The 23,725-nt window shown below is 49.8% G+C and overlaps 2 protein-coding genes across 4 annotated transcripts in view; one reads left to right on the top strand and one right to left on the bottom strand.

The window, feature by feature from the left end:
• Window positions 1-1,415: 1,415 nt before the first annotated feature.
• On the bottom strand, window positions 1,416-7,365 carry LOC149335263 (uncharacterized). Of its 2 annotated transcripts, XM_089551919.1 has the most exons (3): window positions 7,007-7,365; window positions 4,523-5,499; window positions 1,416-2,887 (listed from the first exon to the last, which is right to left on the bottom strand). In XM_089551919.1, the coding sequence occupies exons 1-3, from the start codon at window positions 7,030-7,032 to the stop codon at window positions 1,503-1,505; spliced, it is 2,388 nt and encodes a 795-aa protein (XP_089408045.1). In that variant the 5' UTR covers window positions 7,033-7,365; the 3' UTR covers window positions 1,416-1,502. The 2 variants fall into 2 exon arrangements, with proteins under 2 accessions (XP_089408045.1, XP_089408044.1); XM_089551918.1 differs by lacking the exon at window positions 7,007-7,365 and having other exon boundaries at window positions 4,523-6,962.
• A 29-nt stretch (window positions 7,366-7,394) lies between these two features.
• The window catches only part of LOC149335264 (adenosylhomocysteinase-like 1), a 266,601-nt gene continuing 250,270 nt past the window's right edge, over window positions 7,395-23,725 (top strand). For both annotated transcript variants that reach the window (XM_089551926.1, XM_089551928.1), the window contains exon 1: window positions 7,395-7,770. The gene's annotated coding sequence lies outside the window, so the exon portion shown is untranslated. The remainder of the gene's footprint in view (window positions 7,771-23,725) is intronic.

Here is a 23,725-nt window from a genome sequence, read left to right on the forward strand (position 1 = left end):
AAATATCCACGAGTGCAAGCCGCCAACTTGCAGACCTGTGCAAACGGCTTGTCCAAACAGCAGACGCATGAAAGCCACTGCCTGCTGCTTCCCTGAGTGCAGCGCATGCAGTATGAACCCAAGACAGAGCAGACAGCGTCTTCTACAGTCCTTTCGTGCTTGTCTATGCCACGCCATAGCCCCCTATGTATATAAGAATGATGTGAACTAATGGACCACCACTGCATTTCAAGTGGTGGCGCTTTGGTTTTCAATGAGGGCTGCAAGGCGAGGCCAGCAATTGCTGGCAAACGTTGCATGGTTTGTGTATGAACAACATATGTCACGTACCACCAGCTCAGCATACAGACTGAAAGCAAAACCACCCCTACAGTATTACTGTAATGCAGTCTCAAGGCTGCAGCTCGAGCATCACTTCCGAGAGAGTACACAGGCAGAATATTACTAACTTTCCACAGCAAAAGCTCCACAGAATGGGATGTAGCCTTTGTCCAAAACATACAGTCCATGAGTTTTGCAGCAGGGCTTATGAACACAGCACTCGTGGAAGTCCTATGGAGTTTGGATGGGGCAGGATTAGGAGTTGCTTCTACCTTAGTGATTTCGAACGATGGAGGTACAAAATGAGCTATACTGCCTGGCCCAGAACCAAACCCAGTTGCCTGTATATTTTCCACAAAGGCTGTCACGTGACAGTGTGTCGTGGCACAAAGATACAATTCCCATTGTTGGTGTCGGAAAACCGCACCCTTGTATAACAAAACGGCAATTATGGCAAGCAGCTTCCACACAGTTGGTTGAAACAGGCTTCTCTTCAACCATACTACCATACTTGGAGACAGCCCCTGGAAAAATTCTCCAGTCCACCACGAAATTTGTGATGGTAGACACGTGAAGCATGGTTTGCCAACGACACACAAAACAGCGAAGCTGCAGTCCCTCCTTCAATCTGACAAAGCTAAAGATTGAACCACTTCTGAGCATACAGCTGAACAGACCACAGCATTTCAATAGTGCCACCAGGCATGCTTACTAGTTGTGACTAGTGTTGCTACTGTTTTCATAGCACTGCAGTTGATTTGCAACACCTGGAAAGCTCGTGGCACCTGGCATAGAACAAGCTTCAAAAAGCAAGCCTGAATTAGCTCCAAGTCTGTACCAGCCACCAAGAAGAGTGGATGACAGACATAGCAGAGATGCACTACAGCACGCTTAAATCTAGTCTAGTGATTACAGTTGGGATGTTGTCACAGACGCTTTCGCACAGAAGCCAGTGAACTCCTGATGGATTGTCCTATAACGTTCATGCAAATCGCCATTGTGAACCTTAATACCACTCCAGCAAATGGAAAGGAAATATGTTCCCATCTCCGAAATGCTAGCCGAGGCTGACGTTAATTATGTGTGCACATCTTCGAACAGCAAAGCAGCCTTGATTGTAACAATGGAGCAGAGCATTTCAAAGACACGTAACCGGCATGTTCAAGAGTTTGTAAATAGAACTAAAAGAACGCCATAAATGAATTGAGGTTATTCAGTTCCGAGGAGGTGGCACTCATCTCGGAGGAAGAGTTCAGCGGCTCGTTCAGTGTCACTGACAACACCTCCTCTGGAGTGTCCACGCCTAGGTCACCAAGATGTGCATCGAGCAGCGGACTTTGTTGGTCCACGAACATCATGCCAGACGAATCGTCCAAGCTAGACTGCGACTGAAGTGCCTGAATCTGTGACAAAGAGAGTCCAGAAGCTTGCATCTGCACCAAGAGGTAGCGACTGTCAGGGTCGGTCGAATCCAGCTGAGAGTCTGTCGAAGCGTAGGGATCGTCCAAGTTGAGCTGTGCCGAGTCGACCAGCATCTGACCCGAGTTACTGGATGCCTTGCGTGGCCTGTAGGGAGCCTTGGCGGTGGCGTTCTCGCCATGGTGCTTCTCGTGGTGCTCCTTGAGCTTGTCCCGTCGCGAGCTGCTGTAGTCGCAAGCGTGACATTTGAACGGCTTGTCGTCGAGGTGTATTCGCTCGTGACGCACAAGGTGGCTGCGCTCGATGAAGGCGCGCCCGCACACGGCGCACACGTGGGACCTCACCGCTGTGTGCGTCCGCGTGTGGGCCTCCAGCTGGCTACGCTTGGGTGACACGTACGTGCAGCCAGCAAACTGGCACCGGAAGACGTTCCCCGTGTGGAGCCGCCGGTGGGAGATGAGGTGTGACTGGTACTTCGCCGTGAAGCCACACACGTCACACAGGTAGGGGCGATCGTTGCGGTGGCTCTGCAGGTGCTGCTCGAGAGTGCACTTGAGCGCGAAGGCGCGCCCGCACAGGTCGCACACGAACGGGCGTTCGCCCGTGTGACTGCGCATGTGGGCGACCAGGTTGGTCTTCTGCCGGCACCGGTAGTCGCACGCGCCACAATGGAATGGCCGCTCGTCCGTGTGCTTCATGCGGTGCAGCAGCAGCAGCTGTATCCTCTCGCACTTGTAAGAGCAGGCGTCGCACTGGTAAGGCGGCTGGCCGTCGGTGCTGAAGTGCTTCTTCATGTGGGTGTAGTACTCGCGGTTCCACTTGCACGTGAAGGCGCAGAGGGAGCACTGGAACGTCACATCCTTGGCGTGGGCCTTGGTGACGTGCTGCTCCAGTCGTGCTGCCCCGTAGCCGATGTAGCTGCAGTGCTCGCACTTGACGCCTTCCTTCCAGATGGAGGACGACATCTTTCCCGTCGTTCCGTTGCTCGAATCATCGGTCGTGGCATCTGGCTCGGAGGTCTTGACGACTTCTGCCTTCCCCACAAGCAAGTTCCGCAGAATGTGATGTTTCTCGTCGCTCTCACCTTCCGTGCTGTTGTCGTCCTCCAATGGTTCCTGCTGCTGATGCAAGTGCCCTGCGTTCTGCCCTGCACATGAGGCAAGAGACAAGCAGAGACAATTAATGAAGCTATAATGCAAGGAATGAGATCACACAATTATAAACTGGGTAGCTTTAAACATCTAGAATAAGTACACCAATAGAACAAATCGAAGCACTTTTAGAATAGTAATGCTGCAGAATATTGCTTCAGTGGCCATTTGTCGGCATATGTGTCGACATTTCTGACATGACCAGCACAGGAACACAGCATCATCAAGGCAGGCTTTGCAACTGCATCCAATCAACATCAGCCTTTTTGCTACCTAAAGAATGAAGGCACCTAAACAACACTCTGTGAGCTGTGCTAGGCCATTGGCTAACATTCTGCTGCGCATAGTTCAAGTGTTTAAGACAACCTTTATCAATGCCCTGATAACTTTGCCATGTCGCAATTCTTCCATACAGAAACCAGGACTACTTTCACTAAGAATTTTTCTATTTCTTGATGTACTTGCATGAAACTTTCGGCATATCAAAAATAATTTCATGGCTACTCTTACAAAATTTCACTGTTACATCTGCAGGAAATTGTTTTATAACGTAGATTTTTCTCTGAATCTTATGACAAGGCTGCAGAGCTAACAAAATGTGGCAGCGGGCTGGTGGTTCAACATTCACTGCATTACTACTGGCGTACTACAGGTCAAGACATTCTTAGAATTCTTTTCTTAAAGAAACTTTAGCTTTGAATTTTTGCGATGCAGCGTTCGCTGGCATATCTAGAGTGAGAAGAAAACTTAACACGAAAAATTTACAATTCACAAATTTGAAAAACAGAGAATGTCCTGACCTACACCACGGTCCTAGGAGTGCAACAAAACTAACGAGTTCAAAACAGATAAAACACTGCAGAAATCTGCTCCACAAGGTAGGTATCAAGGCAGAAACCCACAACTGAGAAAAATGCCCATTGTTGGCGCGTCACCCCGCAATGGAGAGCCTTGGTGGTTCATGAAGCAATTTCTTCACAGTACCTCCCCGTCGATTCTAGCAGTGAAACTTCGGGACAGGATAAAATGTGCGGCAAACACGTGGATACAGCAATTTTCAAGAAGTTTATTTTTTGACTATTTCTTGAGCTTTCAACGCCATGTCCCCACCTCAAAGGGATACTGAGCAAAAATTTAAGTTGGCCTTTATTGATAGATTAACAGACTCAATGACAAATAGGCTACTTTCAGGGAAATACAGGCAGGGCCACTACTGGCCATTTTCTCAAGCCGAATGCAGTGATGCCAAGAAAATGTGTGCTTGAGAATCCCTGACACTGGGCCACACCGCCATTCATTCACTTCAGAAGAGTGACGATTGAGCCCTTTTTTTGGTCCTGACGCCAGAAGCTGAATCGAGAAAAGGGAAAAGGAATGTTCCGATTTTAGAGCGTAGCTCTTAAGCACGCGTTCGTGGAATGAGCCATATCACTGTCGCCAGTGTAACTGAGCCAAACATTAAAAAAACAAATAAAAATAAACATTGCACCAGTGGTACCATAAATGGTAGCAGTGACAGTGAATTTACTGCATAGTCGACTGAATGACAGGGAACTGTCTTCGAGTAACTCGCTTGCTTCATGAGCTCCAGAGAGCTTCAGCGCTAGAGACACGGTGTGACAATCACTTACCCACTCCCAGCACTCCTTCACCGATGTCATCTTCGTCCAGGAGTTCGCCACAGTCATCCGACGACAGCGTCTCTTCGTCGTCCTCCTCTGCCGCCGACCTCACGGCACCAGGCGAGTCCCGTGCCTCCCCCGACATCTCCGCGCACAGAGCTTCGATGGCTGCGGAGACAGCAAGGTTCATGAAACTCTCCATGTCTCTCTCGGGTGTCTGCGAGAACTCCAGCCGGAGTTGCTCTCGCTGCTTCTCTGCGCTACTGCACTTCGGCGCCTCCACCGCATTACTCTCTAGCGTCTCGAGCAAAAAGTGGAGGCATCTGCGGCTGAGCTTAAACACCGGGTCACGGCTTAGACAGTGAGATAGTGTGTTCTGGTCGACGGCCGCCCAGTCGATGTAAGTGAGTAGCAGTCGGAGCCAGCCTTCCCGCTCTTCCAGGTCGTGCGAAACCCAGCGTGTCACCAGGTTCAACAACTGGGCACCCTGGGGCAGACACAGCCTGCGGTCGGAGATGAAGGCCACAAACCGTTCCTTGTCGAGCCGCAGCAGCCTGGGGTCGCCGAGAACGTCTTCCACGTTTTCGCTGACGAAACTGGCCACTGCTTTGAGCAACGTGGGGACGTTGTTGGCTTCCGCCAGCTCCCTGATGGCCAGGCAGTTGGCCAGGTTGAGATTGCGCTCCAGGTACTCGGCGCAGTAATTCTTGAGCTTGAAAACGAGGAAGTGATTGGAGAGCTGCAGGAGCTCGGCGACGTTTCCCCGGTGGATGCTGACGCAGCCAGAGTACAGGTAGCGAAGGAACGACTGGAAGGCGGAGTGGTTGCGGCACGAGATGCTGATGTGCTCCACGGCCACCTTGTGCATACGCAGGATCGAGTCGAAGTACGGGCTGCAGGACGCCAGTACGCTGCGGTGCGCCCGATACTGGCGGCCCTCCACGTGCAGTACAATGTCGCAGAAGCGCCCCTTCTCTTGCTGCTGTCTCAGCCGGGTCATCACGTAGCCGCAGTGAGCGTTTTCGGCAAAGTTCATGACACTGCCACTCGCAAAGCCAGCCCGAGGCGGCATTGTACTTTTCTATATCGGAAAACAAAACGATCGGTCGTCCTAAGCGGTGGAGACAGGGATCGCTCGCACCTAACTGTTAAAAGCCGAAACCGGATTAACACGCGTAGAGCCTGCACCAGTTAAAATACTGCACAGAAACAAACGCGGGAGAGAATAGAACAAAATTCTGAAAAGTCGCTAGGCTGTCGCGTTAGTAAACAAAGGCAGACAGGGTGTCGGCGCGGTTTGCTGACACCGCGGGGCGTGATAGCGCGCCCGCCTACCGAGCGGATTCCGTACCCCGGGTGACGAGCGACCCGACTTCAAAAGAAACAACTGAAAGCAACGTATCAGTTTGCACAGTCGACGCTGGCAGTCTTACCGACAAAACAAAACAGAAATAAAACAGGTGGGAGGGCTGGTGACGGGAATACATCGGGAACATCCAGACGTCTCTTTCGTGCACTGGCGTTAGGCTTAGCGACGAGTAGGGAGTCCCGATAACTCGCTGCGCGACATCTGACGGGGACAGACCGGCAAAGTTTCTAATGAATTATGCCGCGACGGAGACAAAAACAAGCACAAATTATAAGACTGACTTCGAATACACTGAAGAGGCAAAGCACTCGACGAAGCGACCGCACTGAAAGCTCGGATGAACATTTCCACTGCAACACTGCGACCACAGGGAGGCCAAGCAGCGGGGAAAATGATGGTGTTGCCATGGTTACAAAAGAGAAAGCGTGGGACGCAGAGTTCATGTTTGATGAGTTTGTTTAGGCGGATAATCAGTTTTACAAAGACCCACATAACTCAACATGGATGCTAGCAGACATAAAGATAACAAGCAATGGCGTCAAAAAACGCAAATGCGACGCTCTGAAGCTCTGCTTGATTAGAATGACTCTGCCAGCCACGGGTTGTTGTTCGAAGTGACGTTCCGCCCCCCCAGCTCCCCTCGTTCTTTTTGTTGCTTTGCTTTATTTTGCTCGCGAATGGCCACACAGCAGGTGTCGCCGTATGATCGTCCTTTAATTTAGCATCGTTTTCAAGTACAGTTGGCACGGGAGCTTCCGAGCGTAATCAAGAGGCGCAGAACGTCCGTCCGTCATTTCGTATTCATAAAGCAAGCCGTACGGATGTCTACAGTTACGTCGACAGTGCATTTAGACTAATAAAAATGAAACATGCATGAACAACCTAAGTGAACAGCGCTGTAGCACCTCAAATGTAGCTCAGCACAGCACGTAAGCAGCAGCAAACTGCATACACAACAGGGTCTTCTACTACTTTGTGGCTATTAATGGCGGATCACAACTTGCCGGCGCTTTTAAACACGCGTACGTTATAGCTACTGTCCCTCCACTACACTCAGATGAGTCATTAATAAATTGAGGGAACAAAGATGCAAGCTTCAGGCGCGGTGCATGCACGGTACTTACCGCTGACACCTCCGGGAGCAACACATTCGAGCCGTTGCAGATGGTGAAGCGACGCTCAAGCCCGAACAAAGGGCATTATCGACGCTCACCCAAGTTTGAAAACGTCTTTTGGCGCGCTCGACAGCAGTCAGCACTTCTCCCACGTTTCCGCCCGTTAACGGTGTATGTGTCAAGAGCTCCGCTTGTCACTTCTCCCAGGTTGTTTGCTCCTCTTCGAGAGCGTGCTAATTTTCAAAGCTGCCCAGAAAACAACGCACACACATGCGGCGGCTTCTCTTCGGGTGGAGAGAAAGTGGCGGAGCGGGTGAGGAGCACTAGAGAGAGAGAGAGGCGAGAGGCGTGGCGTACGAGGCAGAGAGAAGCGAGTAAGAGAGAGGACCAACCTTTCTTTTTTATTCTCCTTTTCGTCGCGTCGGAGGCGAGCGCATTTGGCGGAGCACCGGTCGTTGTCGGAGTGCGATGGTGGACGTCCCGAGCTTTGACCAGGCCAGTGAGGACCCCAGAAGCGGTCATTAACCCCGCAGCTCGAAACTCTGCGCTTTCTCCTCGTGTGACCCAGGCTCCGTGGCCGCCTAGAGCTACCGTTATTCGGCCGGCTGACCGGACTGTCTGGAGGAGCAGCGAACCGACGCAACATGGCCGACGTGGAGCCAAGTACTCGCTTCGATGTGGAGCTCCAAGATTCGCCCGGCCTGGTTTCGAAGCAGGCCGGTTCGCCTTACGTCAGGGACCGTAAGGCTCTCGACGGTTCGAGCAAACCCAGGGTAAGCAATCGGCGCTGACCGACGGAGCGCTGTCGGCCGCCGCGAGCGCCCATGGGAAACTCCAACGTGCGCCGTGAAAAAAAAGCCTCCCATTGCACGCCGCTCGCTGGTTCTCGGGCAAGTGTGTGTGTCTGTGCGCGTGTGCTGTGCGTTTATTTATTTCTTGCCCTTCACTGTGATCGCTAAGCTGTCCACAGTGTTCGACTACTGGGCAGCAACCCCACGCGCAGTCGCCGATTTGCGTTTCTTTTGCCGGCAATGTGTGGTTCCGGCGCGGTTTCCCCCTTTCGATGCGTGCGTGTCAGACGTCGGGGCAGTATGAATGACAAGCGCCGTTAAGAGCGCTCTCTCTGGCGTCACGACGTGTACTCTGTTCCGATGACGAACGTCACCGATCGTGGCTCGAGTACGTGGTCGTTTCACTGCGTCACTCCCCTACTCCGTCCGGATCGGAGACGTCGTTGGTCCGTACGCCATGCGGCGTCGCGCCGGCGTGTATTGCCTTGCGTGATGCTGCCTGATTGCGGCCACTTTGAAACCGGGCACGTCGCGCCTCGGCACGGCAGATAAGGGAGCGCGCTGCTGCCGTGAAAAGGAGTGTCGTCAAAGGAGGCGGTAAAAAGAACTCAAGCAGTGAAACATAACCAAGTCGCGCCGCGACGCGGGTGATTTCCCTCCGTATGCGAGGGGCCTGTGCGCAAGACTCTAGTGTGTGTATTGGCTATTTCGTTGGTGCCGGGCGCCGACAGCGACTGGCGTTGCGACACTCGGTGACAGACACAATAAAGGCGATGCCGAAACTGCCCGCCTTCTATTTCTACTCTGCGTTGCGACAGTAGTATCTCTTCTTTTCGTATTTTTTTTCCACCTTCCTCTTGGAAGTTTGTGTTTAATTTTGTATCCGTATCGGCCCACGTGTGCAACGTTACGACAGTGGACGGTTCGAATGCTCGCCGATGTACAGGGTCGTCCAAAAGTTCCCAGGCCACAGGGTCTGCTTTAGAGCGCTATAGTTGCGCAGCTACGACACCCCTGGAGCCAAAAATCTCTGTAGAGGATAGTAGAAGTACTATTCTCACCAAGAGAACCTTGATGTCTTTGATGCTATCGTAAGTGGCAGTATACGCCGCTTGAAAGCAGACCCTGTGGCCTTGGAACTTTTGACGGACCCTGTACTTATGCGCTCTATACACCCTGTGCATCGTGTATGTGCCCTTGCCCCTTTTTCTTTTTTTTTACGTGTAGAAAGTGGAATGTTTGGCGCGTAAAAAATGTAGGTGCGCCAAGCGCGTAGCTAGTTTTTGCGTTTTGCTTCTGCTGTGCAGAGATAGTTGTGTGTGCCGCTCGGAGACGACCTTCGTCGCTGTTTTTGTGCGGTTGTACGCGAGCAGCGAAATTCCTTGCACCTGAAACAAGAAATGTTCCACTCCGATGCGTAGCGAGCGTGTAATGCGTGCCGGATGAGTCGGCAGAGGAGAACTTGGCACGAGCATCTCACATGGGCTACTTTCCATGATTACTCCACCAGCAGAAACACACCTGGCGAACGGAAAACAGAGGGAATTGAAGATTCTGCGATTGGCTCGTATAAGGAGGTGTTTATTTGCTTTTTCGCATAAAAGCCGATACAGCATGGAGGTGTCGGAGCTGTTTTCTTAAATTATGGCGTTGCATTGAACACACATGAGCATAAAGAAAAGGGAGCGAAGAAGAAAGAAAAAAAATAAAGGCTGTTTAAGTCAACTGGAAGGGGTCACTAGAATGCTTTATTTCTAAATCTATCATTTCAATCCCAGTAATGCACCCGGCGATGTCATTCCATTGCCGCAGGTCGGGAAACAAAATAGTTTTTGACTCTAGTGAGTAAAGGAGAACCGCGGCTAGCCTAAATGCTCGGACAAGAAACAATCGCTGGTTTCGTCTGGTAAAAGGAGGACCTGTAACGTGAGGCTAGTCTAAACACTTTCAAGTAGCGCTGTGTCATTGTGCAATCATTCAAAAACGCTTTTCACTCCAAATCTATCATTCCCACGACAGAGTCAGTATAAGTTTCGTCTGGCATCACCTCCTCTGACGAGAGCTTGCAAGCGTTCCCGCACAGGCCATTTAACTTGATCGATCGCAAGTCTATATTTTGCAGCAAATGAGGATTCGTAATTGGCGGTGGAAAAACTCCGCAGTTTTTACTTTGTATAGGTCAACTGCATGTGGTCAGACACTCGTCTCAGCCTTAGGCGTATAACGTAACGTAACGCGAACAATACCTCCGTACCAGAGATGGCTACCAACAGGCTATAGTTTCGGAATAAGAAACAAAAAACTGGAAAGAGTTGCATGCTTCGTCTCAAATTTAAAATATTAAGGCCTGTGGTTAACGGCGAATCAGTAGAAGCACTGCATTCCCCAGAAAGCATTTGTAGAGTCCCTAGTGGCTTCTTCTAGGGACTTTTCCAGAGGCGAAAGGAAAAACGACGCACGTTTTTTGGCATTGCACAGAGCAAGCGGAAATCCCGTGCACTGAAAGTCAAAACAGGTTTCGTTAACGGCGCCGCCAGTCGTAGCTGCACGTGTACGGGAAAAAGTAAACAAGAAGTAAAAAAAAAAGGCCACGAAGGAGGTTTTGTTAGCCGTACTCCGACGCTGATTTAATATTAACGTCCATGGTCACTTGTTACATCGCAATCAAGTCAAAAGTACTATCGTGGTCGGCGGGACAGTGGAGTGCCTAGGACACATTTCTAGGGCCTCTAGAGGGTTTTGTAGGGTCTTTTTTTTAGGAGGTTCGAGGTAAAACGACGCATTTCTTTTTTATGGTGCTTTGAATGCGCACGTGGCGATCCTGCGCACTGGAAATCAAAACAAACAGTGTCACCAGCAGCAGCTGCGAGTGATTGTGAAACCTGATATTTTATGCCGGCCGAATTTTGTTGAATTACTTCGAAGTAACTGTGTCTGAGATGAGTCACGTATCTGTAAGTAAAAAGGAAAAACGAAAGTTTATTCATAAGCTTTTAATATTAATGGAACGAAGCCAAAATAAACACTTGGCTCCTTACATCGCTCAAATTTGAGAAGGGTGGGAAACTCAAGAAGCAAAAAGAAATCACGGTGGTATATGGTAACTCGGGGTTACTTACACATAGTCAGGTTTGAGGGTTGCACTAAAACGTCGACGCGTAGACCTTCTATGTGTCATGTAGAGCGCAAACATTACTCTACCATTTTATTTTCTTGGATAATAAAGGAAAACGAAGTCGAGTGTGTCCAGCTGCAGGAAGGAGCTGCCGTTTTTTGGTGGTTTGTTTAACAACATCGGATCTCTCGGTTGCCATCTTGTGAATGTTTACGACTCAGTAATATGGGGACGATTTACCCAGAAGAGAGCTGGAAATGTCTGGACATACACTAACTTTCGTTCCATCTGGTACCCTTAGTTCGATTCGCCGTAGTTTCGGTCTGGAACGCCACACGTCTACCGATTTATACTCTTGGTGATGATAATATTATGAGTTATTCCTTTATTTCTTCCTTGCTACGTCGCTATAGTCGGATAAAACATAATTCTGCTGTGAAGCTCCGCACTCATTCAGGACCGCCGCACAGAATTCTCCCGCAACAAAAAAGTAGGTCGTTGGAGTAGTGGCTTTTATTTGCATTGAATATGGAAGGTGAAAGAATTTTTTGCTACTCCGGCATCTGCTATCGCGGCTGCAAGCACCTGAGCTGGGGCAGCGGAAATGAAGGTTAGCAGGCAGAGTGTAGAAGTGAAATGAAAGAAGGGAGGGGATAGTAGAAAGAACAGGGGGAGGGGTACACTGACAATACATCTATTTACATATAAACATGATAAATATATAAGAATCTAACCACCAGATGAAACTATAAGCTCGATATTTTTTTATTCCGCTGGCTTGTCTAACAGAGTCAAACATTAAAAAGCTGATTCAGATTTTACTGCTGTGGTCCGTCAGCGGAGTCGCACAGGACGCCGAGCACCATGGCACATCGTTACCAACTGTTTTTTTTTTTTTTTTTTTCAAGTTGTATAAATATGCTGCAGTCCAGTTGTCCAGGTTTCTCTACAGACCGTATGCAGCAGGTTGTCTTGCAGTATTAGCTTTGTAAGCGTTTCACGCGGCGATTCACGGAAATTTTATGAAGAAATTTGATGGTGTGTGTCGGGTCTAAAGCGAGTTCCGAAAGTATAATGAGCAGTTCTGCGGGAAATGTATTTCTGCCCCGGGCTGGCCTATCGGCCCACTTGGAGAACAACTTAAAAAAAAAAAGGTGTTAACAGTGGGCCACGGTCCGCGGCGTACTGTATTACTCCGCTAGCAAGTCACAACAGTAAACCAAATCAGCTTTTTAATGTTTGACTTTAATAAACAAGCCAGGTATCAAAATACTAAAGCTTATAACTTTTTTCTCGTAATTAGCTTTTTGTTTAGGTGGCAAGAGAAGTTTCAACAACGGACTACTTTTTCGCCGTGGAGGAATTCTGTGCGGCGGTTCTAAATGTGGGCGGAGCTTCGCTGCAGACTTCAGTTGTATCCGGCTATGCAAGGTTGAGAGACAGATCCTTTGGTCTCCTTGCTTTTGACGAAGGCTGTACGCTTAAAAACAATAGCACGAAAAAAAAAAAAGAAAGGCTGCATGGTAAGGGAGGAGGAAAGATAGAAAAATAAGAATAAAAAGGCCACATCTTTTTCGCGCCTCTTTCCCTTCGTGGGAGAGAAGCATGGCGGAACAAACTACGCGGGAAGCAATGTCGGCACGCACACGCCTGTGCGACCACTGCTCCACGTGTGCGTATTTCGGGTGGGTGTGTCTTGTGGCGGTCGTAATAACAACGGTGTTCATCGTTCGAAGGCGTTCCCCACCCTTCGCAAATAGTCGCTGAAAAAAAAAAAGTCTGGGACACATTGGAAAGACTGCTACTAAGACTCCAGTCGCAAAGCGTTCTGCTCTACTTCCGGGGCGTCACTTCCGTTCGGCAGACTGCAGATGCTCGAAAGAGAGGCCGTGTACCCCAGCCAGCATGCGTGACCCACAGGTCGTTAATCATACCGGTTGCGAGGCTCTCCGGACACTGGTTCAAAATTCGGGCAGCTGAATGGTACAAAATTTGGGGTTAACAGATAATAGCGCGACCTGCTGCAATAAAATGAACTCCACTGGGTCGCTTGGAGCATAGATACGCCACTCTCCTCTCCCCACGCGCGCACACAAGTATAAATGCTCTACTCTTGGAAGGGAGGCGAAAAAGGGGGCGGTGGGGGATATCTGTTACAGCTGGCGTCGTTGCTTCGGCGGCCGCGGTTGTTGCGACGCGCGTCTGTTCTTTCCCTCTTTCCTTCAACTCTCCTCTCCCCATACAAATATCCCATTTTATCATGCAACGTTTTCTAATGAGGTATTCCAATCTGCGATTCGGAGCTCTAGTTATCTTGTTCCGCTAAATCGAAGAGCGTGTTTGAATGCGCGATTTGGATTCAGATTCTGAGTTCTGACTGGACTACAACGGCACGGTCCCTAGACTCCCTAGATATCTTGCTCCTTCGCGGGTTCGGAGAGCTGCTCCGGTTCGCCGAATGGAATATACCGTACAATAAACGTATCCAGTTTCTAACGTGCTCCTAAGTCCTCATTTTTTTTTCCAGCCATAACGATAGCCTGTATACGGCGGTATACGCCGTTCAGTGAGTGACATGGAAGAAGGGAGGTTTGTCCCTTATTTCAAATTCCAGTCGCGCTGACACTCGGCACGGAGCACCGTTCACAGGTAGTAGACGGAGAGGCGGCCCGGAAAAACACACGCAACCCCTCGCCGCAGCCCTCGCGAAAGCCGAGCACAGGAGCGAGTCTTTGTAAGCTCCGCTTTAAATTTAGCGCAGCAGGGTACGTAAATGAGGCGTCCCGAAGTGCGATAAGAACGATTCAAGACGTTGCTTCAAGGGCTCGCGCTAAAGGGGTCAAGGCAGCCGCCATTTATATTGGCCCGTGCCCATCGATTCAAAAGGGGGAAGAGGATGGTGGCTGCCGGATATAACTGGCGCGGCCTGTAGATCTAATCTACCTGTTATACTCATCTAAAAGAGGCGGTGTGGCGCATATGAATCACAACGGTGCAGAATACTCCTTGCGCGCAGTTGAATTGCGTCGATAATTGCTTTTACTGGCAAGCGGTTAAACTGAAATACAAAATCGTTCCAGCTTCGAGTTTTCGATCAATTCGGCTTCGTCCTACCGTCTGCTAGCTGTCCTGGTTAGCCTATAGTAGGATACAACTTAAAAAAAAAAAAAGAGCAGTTGCTAACACTGTGCCATGGTCCGTGGCTTCGTGTATTACCCCGCCAGCCAATCACAACAGTAAACAAAATCGGCTTTTTAATGTTTGACTTTATTAAACGAGCCAGGTATCAAAATTCTAGAGCTTATAATTTTTTTCTTGTGATTAGTTTCTTGTTTAGGTAACGAGAAATGTTTTAACTACGGACTACTTTTTTGTGGTGGAAGAATTCGTGTGCGACGGTTCTGAATGTGGGCGGAGCCTCACTGCAGACTTAAGTTGTATCCGACTATAGTTGGTAGAGTGACTGCCGCGGAGAAGCGGTGATTCTGCGTTCGATGCCTGTGCCAGAACGAATTTTGCTTCAACTAAGAAGTTTCAGTGTGAAAGCTGTATAGCTTCCCTTTATACAGCATTAAAAGTAACTACACCTTTGTTGTGAATTACAGTTTGTTACACGCTGACAATAATTGCATTGCAGTTGCTTTTTGAGTCGTTACTGAATAATGTTTGTGTTCCTGCTCAGTTCAGGCATCGGTTTGCGCTAATTTTCTTAATGCGAAAGCATTATATCTCACATTGGCACAAAAGCCGTCCGCCGCCGTCCATGGCACGATATTCGGATGATGCAGTACGCCGTAATACGATGTCACAACACATGTAAGCGAACGTGTGTAGTCATGAATGATGAAATGTAGCGTACTGTGACCTATAAAAGTCATGGCTTATAGTCATTCTTCAACGTATCATGACTCGGCACTTTACAGATAACGTAATGTAAGGTGTATAGAGTTTGTACAAAGTGTCCGTAGTCATGACGCGTAATCATAGTCATGACTCATAATCATTCTGCAACGTATCATGACTCAGTGCTTTCGCATTCTCACACGCGAGCATTATCAAGCGCCTCTGCCGAATTTTTGCGTTATATCATCAGGGGCAAGTGAAAGCATCTCCTTTCAGCTCCTAACCGTCTGCCTCAAATAATGTGCCCATAAGGTTATCCGTTTATGTGAAAAAAATGAAAATCAACTTTGGGGAAGGTTGCGAACTGTTGTTTTTGCAGTGGCACCTTGGAAAAAGATTGCGAACTTATTGAGTACTTCATATGCGGGGAGGTGCGAGGTTCGATCCCCAGCGCCGCCGGGTGCCCACTTGTGATACAGTGGGTAGAAGCTTTCCTCTGGCATGGTGCTCGGCTTCTCTTGGGTGAAATGCTTAGGAAATGGGCCTATGATCCCACCTTACGAAAGCTACCTTGTGCCTGATGGTGGTCTCTGGTCAAAGCTTCCCTTACGCCTTTAAAAATCATCATCCCTTCATTACTGCCTTCTTTTGTTAGACTACCACCGCAGGTGTGTACTTTAGCTTTACGCTATTCGAGGAACGGTGTATTCAGGTTTACAGGAGGTGGTTAGAGTGAGTATAGGGGAGTATGTCCGTACTTGGCGAGTCCGGCTTTGTGATCTATTGCTATCAGCAAACTAAACTCGCCGCGAAGCTTCTTAGGTTGTTCGTGCGTAATCTCACAGCTTAGCTTTCAGTTAGTTGCACTGTTTCACCCCGAAAAAAAAATATCAAAGGAGGATGTGCAAAATAAGTGCTCAAGCTGATAACGTGCATTCTAATACTTGCACGTCAAAATTAACTTTGCGTGTAGGTGGAGGTGCTTTCGCGAAAGATGAAGCAGGTCAGACGCTTCGAATACGCCCAGAGCGTTCCACGTCGGGACACAACCAATAAAGTTCAAATTAAAATTATTGATTTTTACGTGCGCAGTCTGCACCAAGACCACCCGATGCACAAACTTGTCGTTCAGTGGGCAGTGACGTCAGACACACAAAATTGCCACGTAAGTCACGTGTGCTCAGAGAACAGTGACGCTTTCGCTTCTCCGCCGTCTGCCGGTAGCTCACGTGACTAGTGGAGCTTCTGCGATTCACAGCAGGCGAGGGAGCAGCGAATACGTCACTGTTCAGTGCGCACACCTGACTTGCGGTGCTTCTGCGATTCGTAACAGGCGACGGAGCGGCGAATGCATTCCTGCTCTGACGTCACGAGTGCGCGGAAACCGTAACTCTCGGTGTATAAGCAGCGCTGCCACACTGGAACACGCACACACATTCTGTCGTTCTTTGTGCGCCATGCAGCGTCACCGCCAAGGAATGAGAAAATAAACAGAACTGGAAAACTCAGTGTCCCTACCACTCCATTTAACACCTTTAATTGAAAAATACGGTGTACCGTATTTTCACGAGAGAGCCAGCGTGGGCGGAGACGCTTATTGTATGGGTGTCAACGCGGTATGTATCCATGTGGGGTCCCTTATAAGTTTCGAACGCCTGTCTACAGTCTCTCCTGCAAGTGCGTATTATACAGACACGCGCGTAGCCAGGGAAGAGCCATATATCAAGCCGTTCTTCTTCCCTCCACCGTGGCTCGGCTGCTTGCCCGTTTGGATAGGGCAGCACCGTCGCTTTTTTATATATATTTGTACTCGAATGTCCGCGGTAAGCGCACATACGCGACCTCTCGGCGAGGGGCGTCTCTCAATCTTGGGCCGGAATCAAGGCTGATGATAGTAGCAACGGCTTTTTCGTGCCCGGCACCAATAGCGGCCAGAAGAACGGCTGACTCCTGATATTTTCTTTTCTTTGCTTGCAGTTGCCATCTTTACTTTCTTTCGAAAACGAATTCGCCGCTAAGCCTTTCTTTCCTCGTTTCCGAATTCGATCCCTTCCCTTCATTCTCAAGCGAGCCTCTCTCGTACGTTCTTCTCGTTTGTCGCGAGAGGCTTATCTTTATGGCGTAGGCTTGTCACGGGACTCGGCGCCGAACATTTCGAGCGACGCCGGCGTTTTTTTTTTATAGCCGAGTGGTTGGTTGGTGGCCCATTGGAAAATGGCATTGAAGATGCGCATTTATGTACCCTTCCCCTCCTCCTCTCTCTCTCTTTAGAAAGAACCTTCTTTCCCTGTACGTAGTACATCGCAAGCGGCAGCAAAGGCGAACCGGACGCTGTGTGCACGCTCGTTAAGCGCTAAGCGCGAGCGTACGTGTTCTGCGTTTGTATACGTATACATATACTCTCGGCGTCGACGTGTTATCGGGTGAGGCGCAGTTACACATTTTAAGGAGGGAGAGAGTGTTACGTGCTGTCGCTTCTTTGTTCCTCCTCGCTTTGAAACCCAAACACTGTTGCGCACCTTTCATTGGATATCGGGACTTCGTTGTTGAGGCGTATTCGTTGTAACGTAAAGACATGAAGATGGTCGGCATCATCCTGACAGATCGATTAGTATGGATGGTAGCGGTAAGACGTCCTTTCGCTTTCGAATTGAGCTCGTAGGTAAAGTCCAAGTAGTCACAGTTAACACCCTTCCTCTCCGACTCATATGCAAATGCGTAGGTTTCGTGAGGAAATACGCAGGAACTGTCCGACATCTCAGTAGACGGCGTGAACCGTGCCGTGAGCGAGTGTATGGATGATGTAGCGAAAGAAGGCATGAAAGTTGGTTGGTTGTTTTATGGGGTCTAACGTCCCAAAGCGACTCAGGCTATGGGGGTACGCCGCAGTTGAGGGCTCCGGAAATTTCGACCTACTGAGGTTCATTAACGTGCGCTGGCATCGCACAGTACACGGGCCTCTAGAATTTAGCCTCCGTTGAAATTCGACCGCCGCGGCCGCGATCGAAACCGCGTCTTTCGGATCAGCACGCGAGCACCATAGCCACTGAGCCACCAAGGCGGCAGAGAAGATATATAAAGAGGCGCCGTATAGTGGAGGGATCCGGATTGAGTGCAACCATCTCGGGTTCTTGCACTGACATCGCACAGCAGAATTTCGTTCTCGTCGAAATGCGACCTCCGCTGCCGGGATTCGAGCCTGCAACCTCACGCTGCTCTCGCAATCATGCTGGCACATAGCGGTCATGAGTACGTGAGGGTATGTGAGACATATCTAAGCAAACAAAAAAAAAACAAAAAAAGCTGCGACGCTCTTCCTTCAACTCGTCGCATCGAAAAGGGCTGGCACAGAAACGACCTAGCTCCTTCATTGTGATCAATTGTCTTGCTCCCCCTAATAGCTCGCTGTCCCCACCGCTCGCACGTCCGCACGAGAGACCCTCTGGCGCTGTGCCCGCGTCTGTACGGTCGTGCCTTGGTGGCACAAGAGACCACCCCCTCTCCCCTTCAGCCTGTTCACGTGTTCGCGCTGACGGTCGCTCCGTTGTGCCAACGCGTTTGTGCTCAGTCTGTGCGTCTGTGACCACAGCTGCATCCTTTACGGACCCGAAAGAGGTAGTATATAATACCGTACGCGAAGGGTGCCGGTGAAGAAACGGAGGGTCTGTAAGTGAAAAAAAAAAAAAAAAAGAAATGAAAAGAGGAAACCCAAAGAGAGATAAACCTGTTGTGGCGAAGACAGCCCCGGATGTTCGTTTAAAGGGTCAGTCTACTCACCGAGATGAGTGTATAAATAATGGCATATTCTGGTAGTTGGCACCCTATAACATCAATAGCGAGGGGTCTGCGCCCGGTTTAGGCAGGAATTTATATTTTATTTCGGCGTTAAAAGTCGCGTAAAAAAGCATGGTGGCGACCCCAAACGTTCATTTTGTTCAAGAAAGTGGTAGTCTTTTTTTGTAGAAGCATAAGTGAATATACTACGTACCATTTGAATGCCCCAATGTCAGAGAAACGTACGTTTTGTTCTAGTAAACTGTAGAAGGCGTACCGCTCGCTTTTTCTGTAAATCACATGAATATTTATAGTTACACGTACGCAAAACGCAGGCACATTCCCACTTTTACTTCAGCGTATGCTAGCAGAGACGCAAAAATAAACTCAGCCTATAGTGGCGCCATCTGGTCGTCAGGACGGGAACCATTGCTGTAAACAAACCGACTCTCCACTTAAGCCTAGCAGCGGCAGAATCGTCACTCTAATTATTAAAATAAAGCAAATTTATCTCTTATATGTTTTCTTATAGGCGAGATGAGACGAAGCGAAAGACAGGCGCCCCATTTATGGCCAGTGAACGCACTGAAAAAGGCAGCAACAACGAGAATTCAGTCCGAAGCGAGAGGTCCGGCTTCGACGGGCGCCGCCATGTTTGTCGCCGCGCGGCGGAAATTCAGATGGTTGCCAGATAAGACTACCATCTCATACAGATGTGTTCCCACATTAATAAATTCTATTTTAAAATGTTCTACCGCACTCCTTGGCACCACAGCTGGCTAAACGGTAATTTGAGTAAAGAGCTATCGGTTGCCGCAAAGAAAATATGGTCGATAAAATTCAGTAGACTGACCCTTTAAGTACGTCGAACACGCACTACGTTGGACGGTGCCGTGAGCGCTGGGCGCGGGTTTCTTTTTAAAGCTTTGGCGTGCCAGCTTTCAAGATTTAGTCGTCTCGTTATTGTAAAAAAATTTTAATAATACGGCTAATGGGTTGAAAATTTTGCCTCGGATAGTTGGCTAATGTTTGGTTCGCATTGCTTGTTTTAATAGTTAACGGACGTATTTCAGAGTGCTGTAAGCTACACTGCGGTCTGCGAGGAACCCCATACTTGAGGGCGCCCAATCAGATGCGATCATTTTTGAGTTCTTAACCGTGGGCCGAATTCGTCTCAGTACATGGGACTCTTTTTATTTCGCTTCCACTGAGGTGCGGTCTTGGCAACTGGGACTGAACCCACGACCCCGTGACCCGTAGACTGTTGCCTTATAGCCTTTGTGCCGCCACGGCGGCAAGTTATCTGTTAATACGATGTTTCGGTTAATTCGAACGAGGCGGTCAGTTGGTTCGGAACTTTTGACTTCTTTGACCAATGTACCGTCGGAAAGAAAAACAAATGTACAAAAGACGGCTGGACAGAGGACAGTCAAACACTGAATAACCAAAACACCGACGGATGAGGTGAGATAAAAATGGGGCACTGCTTACATGCGGTTAATTTGAAAAAAAATTCCATCATTTTTGTAATTCCACTTTACATACATCGTAATTTTCGTGTTCTTTTTTAAGGTATACGTGCGTAATTTTCGCGTTCTTTGTTAAAGTACACATGCGGGAATAGGAAGGCTCGCGAACTCACTTGCGATTAAAAGAGCGAACTGTGAATGAGAGAAGGGTTTCGAAAGTGGTTTTCTTGGCAACAAAACTCAAATTGAACAACGGGGTACCGGATGGGAGCCTGATTCCGCAAGCCAGTGTTTTGACAAGCGGGCCTATGCTTTCGTCGTCACGCAGACGAAAAGTCATTGTCTAAACGTTGGATAGTGGACTGAAGCTCCCTTCCCGATTTTGTGTTGTGTTGTAGCATTTGCCGAAATCTATGTTTTTGTTTGAAGTATGAAGGGCATTTCCATTATATTGGGCTTCGCAATCTCTCTCTCAGTCAGTACCGCAGTGGAAGCTTCTGCTGTTGACGGAGAATCGCGGACACGATCCTTAGAAGCTGTTTAGCGGCATTAGGGCGGCGCGTCTGTGGCCGACACATTCACAGTAGTCGTACGTTGCCTGTCACGATTGCCGCAATGATGACGTTCGGTCGAGCAGCGGTACGTTGTCTGGCGGCTATTGTTGCGCCAGGGTAATCGTACCTGCCTTTCTAGTGCATAGTACTGGCGCTGAAGGTAGCCTGTGTAGCGTTCAGCGACCAAACACCGGTAAATATGCGCGCCCTGTCCCCTTCAGCCTGCATAGTTCAGAGATCACAACCGATTCTTTCTTCCTGGCTTTCCAGCGCGTGTCTTTATTGACGTGAACCGCCGAGGTCGCTGGATCGTATCAGACTAATGATATATACCCTTTATTTATTCCACCGACGTATAGCGGTCTTATAATATACGACGCCTGTGTAGATTAACGGTCGCAGGTTGCGTTGTGCGCGGAGCTCTCCTCAAAACAGGCCGCCCCTTTTCCCTTGTAGCCGAGCGGGGTCGTCGAAAGACGTACCCGCGCTTCAACGTCACGAACGCTCTTTTGTCTCGTTTTGGTGGGAATTATTCATAGAAAGTGGGTTACGCGATCGAAATTGCTTTTATAGGCTGCATCGGTTATGCACTACTGTTTACTGCCTCACTAATACCGTGCAGCGTCGTGGAAGTTGTGCAGCTGGCGTCACCAAATTGTGGTGTAGTGGGGCGGTGCTGATTGGCGGAGCTGTCCGCTCGCAACGAGCACGCTTATCGCTGATTGGACGGCATTGGGGCTGGAATGCATTGTCGGCTACTGTGATTGGCGGAGAAGTGCGAAAGCCACTGGCCTGTTCGCGAAGCCGTTGCAACGTGCCAAGAGCCTGTCAGTCAGAAAAAGGCAGTTTGGAACCAAGTGGAATGCGGTTTGTTCCAGTTCAACTTTGTTTCCATTTGATTCCAGTTGGTTTCTTACAGTTGCAATTGGTATTCCTTGACGAGGCGCGCCTGTAGCCTGTGACTGGGCTTCTTCGCAAATTTTTTTTTTGATCAGCTTACACCGATGCCATCGACTTTAATTCTTCAATTCGTGTCGTGTCCGGTCGCTGTGTTGAATGCAGCGAAAGACGCACACGGTACTTTAAGACTTCGTTTATTTAAAGCCGATGAGGGTGCGACCAGCGTCGACCGAGGCAGGAGCCGAACTGGCCGCCCGAAGAAAGGAGGGAGCGGAGAAGCGTCCACGGGAGGGAGTGGCTTCCCAAAACAGGAGGAGGATGCGGGGGCGCACCATGGGGGGGCATCTGGCGACAGCGTGCGACGAAGGGCAAGTGGTCGTTAGGAGGAGGATGCGAGTGGTCGTTAGGAGGAGGATGCGGGGGCGCACACACACAAAAGCAATAAGGGGACACAACACTTCCTTCCCCCTTAGAAAGTTGCCTGGTATCGTGCAGGGGGTCGGCGCTCACGCGTGGAGGCGCGCTGGCTTTGTGCGCTCGGGGGAGAAACACTTGTAGGCTGGCTGTTGTTCGCTGTGTCTCCTAGGTCTGTCCTGGGCGAAGTCTCTTCTTCCGGGAAGAGGTGCCAGGCTATGTGGGAAGATGGTGCACGTGTTCTCTCCGCTGGCGGACAGCTCTCAGACGGCGTCGTAAATCTACGCAGCTGGTTGAGATGTCGGCGTGCTACTGTGCCATGTATGTTGACGAGCCAAGAGCGCAGGCCTATGCGTCTGACAATTGTAGCTTCCTCCCAGCGTGGCTTTTTCAGAAACTGTCGGGCGAGGACGCGCTGCCCCTCAGTAAGCGTGCCGCAGCGCGGAATTGCTTTTTCTTCCCGGAACGTCTCTGCCTTTGGCTCGGGGAGGATGGCTGTGAGCTGGGTTCGCATTTCACGCTCGAACATCATTTTCGAGGGGGTCTCGCCTGTTGTGCTCTGAACCGTCGTGTGCTGCTTGAAGAGAAAGCGCGCAAGGCGGCGCTGCAGCGAGCCTGTCTGATCTCTTTCAAGGGCGCGTTTTAGCTCGGCTACGTAGCGCTCGGCTTGTCCGTTTGTCGCTGGGTGGTAGGGGGCCGATGTAACTGATGAGATCCCGTTGTCGCGATAAAACTTGAGGATCTCCGCAGACACAAACGGTGTTCCGTTGTCCGACACTACCTTGCGCGGCAGGCCGAACGTTGCAAATAGTGATCGGAGGTTGTCAATGACTGCTGCCGAAGTCGTCTGTCCCATTTGCCTTATCTCAAGCCACTTTGTGTAGGCATCTACGACCACAAGGAAAGTGCAGCCCTCAATTGGTCCTGCAAAATCAATGTGCAGTGTGTGCCATGGTGTGTCTGGCTTTTCCCATTCTGGGACAGGAGCTTTCGGCGGGGCGCTCCGGCTGCTCTGGCAAGGCTTGCATTCTCGCACCACTGTTTCGATGTCGTTGTCAATGCCAGGCCACCACATGTAGCTTCTGGCACACTTTTTCATTGCAACGATGCCCCGATGTCCGGCGTGGATGAGAGACATAGCTTGTGCGCGTAGTTCTCTCGGCATCACAACTCGGGACCCAAATATGATGCAGCCGCGATGGGTGCTCAACTCTGTAGCTCGCCTGCGGTAAGCGTCGAAGTTGTCCCCTTTGAGTTTATGCACGTTGCCTTGTTGAACAGCTGTGTAAACTAGCCGGAGAGCTGCGCACTTCTGCGTAGATGCTGCAACTGTGCCTGCTGTAAGCGGAGGTTCTGACAGTGCTTCGAACATCAGAACGTCTCCTGGTGGAAATGGTTCGTCAACAGTTGCGTCTAGTGGCAGACGGCTTAGCGCATCGGCGTTTTGATGTTTACTCCCATTGCGGTAGACCAGAGCGTAGTCGTACGCTGAGAGTTTGATGCACCAACGTGTCATTCGCGGAGACAAAGTTGGTGGCATAGGCCTTTGTGGTCCCAGAATGCCCAATAGCGGTCGGTGATCGGTTATAAAGGTCACCTTCCGGCCGGCAATGTACTGGTGAAAATGTGTCGCCGCGTAGACGATGGCTAGCCCTTCTTTGTCAAGTTGCGCGTAGTTGCGTTCTGCTTGCGACAACGTACGTGAGGCGAAGGCGATGGGAGCTTCCCTTCCTTGCTCGTCAGTTTGCGATAGAACCGCGCCGACTCCGTACGGTGATGCGTCGCAAGCCAAAAGCAGAGGCTTCCTTTCGTCGTAGTGGCGGAGGACTGTACATCTTCGAATCAGGTCTTTCAGGGCATCGAATGAC

The sequence above is a fragment of the Amblyomma mixtum genome, chromosome 7 (genome assembly GCF_055824585.1).
Source record: "Amblyomma mixtum isolate Tamu chromosome 7, ASM5582458v1, whole genome shotgun sequence".
NCBI classification, from domain to species: Eukaryota; Metazoa; Arthropoda; class Arachnida; order Ixodida; family Ixodidae; genus Amblyomma; species Amblyomma mixtum.